Here is a 3,030-nt window from a genome sequence, read left to right as displayed (position 1 = left end):
TTTGGTTGAGTTTTGAGTGACATGCACATTGTGAGATGAATACTACAGTACAGGATGTGAATGTGTATGTGCATATGTAGGTTAGTTTCTGTTTCTGTTTGTATGTGCATTTTCAGATACTCAACCACAAAAGCAGTTATATTTCTAACATACATTTTGTGAAAAGAATACCATAATACAGGATATGAAAGTGTAGGACATTATTGTTTGTAACCTGATTGTTTGTTTTCATGTAATAACAAAGGGTAGAGGGACAGAGTAGAGGCAGTTTTTAGTCTTTATTACAGGGTGTGTGAATGTGCACCTGCATTTGTTGTTAAGTAATGTGCATAGTTGAGTGTGTGTTTCTGCGTGTGTGAGAGAGTGTTTGTGTCTGGTTGCACTTTAAGATTAATGCACATACACACAAATACCAAAAAACACTGCAGATGTCAGCTGGTGCGATGGAACATTAAGGTGACCAGAACTCTCCATCCTTCCACATACATTTTTTAGTACTTTTTACATATTTTTATTATCTATTCTTAAGGCTATTTATTTTAAAGGTTTACTCCCATGATAACAGAAAACACTGTGGATGGATGCACATTTGGATGCTGTGGATGGATGCACACAGTGCCACAGTATGGATGGTGTGTCTTGGGCTGCGTCTACCCCTCCAACAGGTACACTGGTCTGCTTCTCTCCCACCAGGTGTGGTTTTGTCTCAGCCGGACGAGCTTCTCTCCAGGCGGTCGTAGATGGCCGTGGTGATGCCCCAGCTGACGCAAGAGCGCAGGATGACCAGTGAGCCTCCGCGGTACAGCAGCGCTACGCTCCGCTGACGAGCCGCCCAAAGCTTGCGGGCACTCTTCTTCAGCCCGCCCCTGGCATCCTCTTGCCCCACGCCAGCCTGCATGTTGGCCACCAGCACCGAGAGTGGGTAAAGTGGCAGGCTGATGATCAGGGAGTTGACCATACCCGAGGTGAACGAGGAAGCCGTGGGGGAGAGACCCTGCTGGTGCAAGGCATCTCTCACTGGGTTTTTCAGACCAAAGTAGATGCCGCTGCCCAGGGCATTGCGGGCAACAATGGGCAGCAGGGCTCGGTAGAACCCGAGGGCAAGGGGCTCAGAGCTCAAACGCACCAGGACGCTCCACTGGGTTGGGAGGCGGCGGTCGTTTCTGCCGTTCTGGAGCACGTTCTGCACACGTTCAAACGGGGTGAATACCAGAGCCTCCACCACACCAGTTCCCACACCTGCTGCGGCCTGGAGCAGTGGCCTGGGGAGGTGCTCCGGGACCAGGTTAGAGGAACGACGATGTAGGGTGTCCTGAATGCCAAATGACAATGTGCCTTGGAGTGTCCGGACTAAAAGCGGAGGAGCAACGCCGCGGTAAAGCTTGCGCAACCCCTCCCCATAGAGTTGAGCCACAGCCTCTCGTACAAGCGTATTGTGCAGCTGTTGGCGGAAGACAATCTTGTATAGCGGGAATGTTGCGATGGTTGTTAGGGTAGTGGATACAAGGCTGGCTGTACCGCCGTGCAGGTAACTATGGAAACTTGTCACGGGATACGTGTCGGTGGCAGCATCACCATCATTCACAGTATCCTGCCCCATCTCTGACTGTAGATGACGCTGCACTCCTGAAAAGGCAGGGATAGGTACACAACCAAGTCAGTTATTATAAAAAAATACACTGGGACAGAACAAACAAAAGCAGATCAGCAAGAAAATTTGAATTAAATCTGTCATTTTCAAGTTTCCCACATTTTGGTATGTTTGTTGCCCTTCTGTGCGCTTCTCTCATCTTCACAAATGAACTCTGGATCTCATTCATAGTGACCATTGGGTTCTTGGTTACCTGTCTGGCCAAAGCCCTTCGTCCCCAAATACTCAGTTTGGCTGAGCGGAAGACTGTTGGTTGTTCCAAATCTTTTCCAGTTGAGAATGATGGAGGCTACCTTGCTCTAGGACACTTTCAATGTTGCAGAAATGTTCTTGTACCCCAGATCTGTGTCTTGACACAATCCTGTCTCTTAGGTTTATGGACAATTCTCTCGACCTCATGGCTTGGTTTCTGACATACACCATGAACTGTGAGTCTGTGAGACCTACATAGACAGATGTGTGCCTCTCCTAATAATGTCCAATGAATTCATTTATGCACATGTGGACTCCAATCAAGTTGTAGAAGCATCTCAAGGACCATTGATAGAAGTAGGATGCACCAGAGCTCAATTAATAACAAAGGGTCTGAATACTTATGTAAATGGGATATTTCAGTCTTTATTTATTATACATTTATACAATACTCCAAACACCTGTTGTTTGTGGAGTAAACTGCAAGTTTGTGAGATATTCCAACGGAAGTAATGAGAATATGATAAGCCAAGAGCCAAAGCATCCAGGATGAAAACACTCATACACAATGAAAAAATGAAAAATAATAATCTCACAAATTTCTATATATGACTCAAACCAAAAGCATTTTTATTCACTGCAAAATTGCGACAAGTGCTTAAATAATTTGTGATTATCTAACTCTAGCAAGATAACAAGTGCAGAATCAAACGTAGAAAGAACGGATTTGGGTTTTGCGATAATGAAATCTACTGTAGCCTGCAAACTATTCAACGTTATCTACCATGTCCGTTCTGCCTCTACCTCGTCCTACTTCGGTCGGATAGCCTACCTTACTTCAAAGATTAAATTAAAGAATGTTTATCTTGTTCATTCATATGCTTGCTTGACTCTTGCTTTACGCACGCACAAGCTGCTATGAAAGGGCATATTTATAATCAGCAGGAGTTCACTGGTTGTTCAAATAAAATGAAGGGTAAATACTTTCATAATTCTACTGATTATATGACGATTGCCATTAAATTAGGCCTAAGCATGAACTCTGGTGTTTTTACAGCTTGCACGTTATGGTAAAGTTAACGTTGTCAGTGTGCTGTGTTTTTGCGTAAAGGTGTTTATATTACTTTAAGACAAATTAAAAAGTTACCTTCAACTCTGACGGTGAATTTTCCATGCAAAGCGCTGCA

At 44.5% G+C, this 3,030-nt stretch overlaps 1 protein-coding gene across 1 annotated transcript; it reads right to left on the bottom strand.

Annotated features, from left to right (window-relative positions):
* Positions 1 to 429: 429 nt before the first annotated feature.
* On the bottom strand, positions 430 to 3,030 carry LOC121694821 (solute carrier family 25 member 53-like). Its single transcript, XM_042075197.1, has 2 exons — positions 2,991 to 3,030; positions 430 to 1,626 (listed from the first exon to the last, which is right to left on the bottom strand). Exon 2 carries the CDS (start codon positions 1,598 to 1,600, stop codon positions 707 to 709), a length of 894 nt encoding a protein of 297 aa, XP_041931131.1. The 5' UTR covers positions 1,601 to 1,626; positions 2,991 to 3,030; the 3' UTR covers positions 430 to 706.

The sequence above is a fragment of the Alosa sapidissima genome, chromosome 20 (assembly GCF_018492685.1).
Source record: "Alosa sapidissima isolate fAloSap1 chromosome 20, fAloSap1.pri, whole genome shotgun sequence".
Classification (NCBI taxonomy): Eukaryota; Metazoa; Chordata; class Actinopteri; order Clupeiformes; family Clupeidae; genus Alosa; species Alosa sapidissima.
This window is presented reverse-complemented; position numbering and strand designations above follow the sequence as displayed.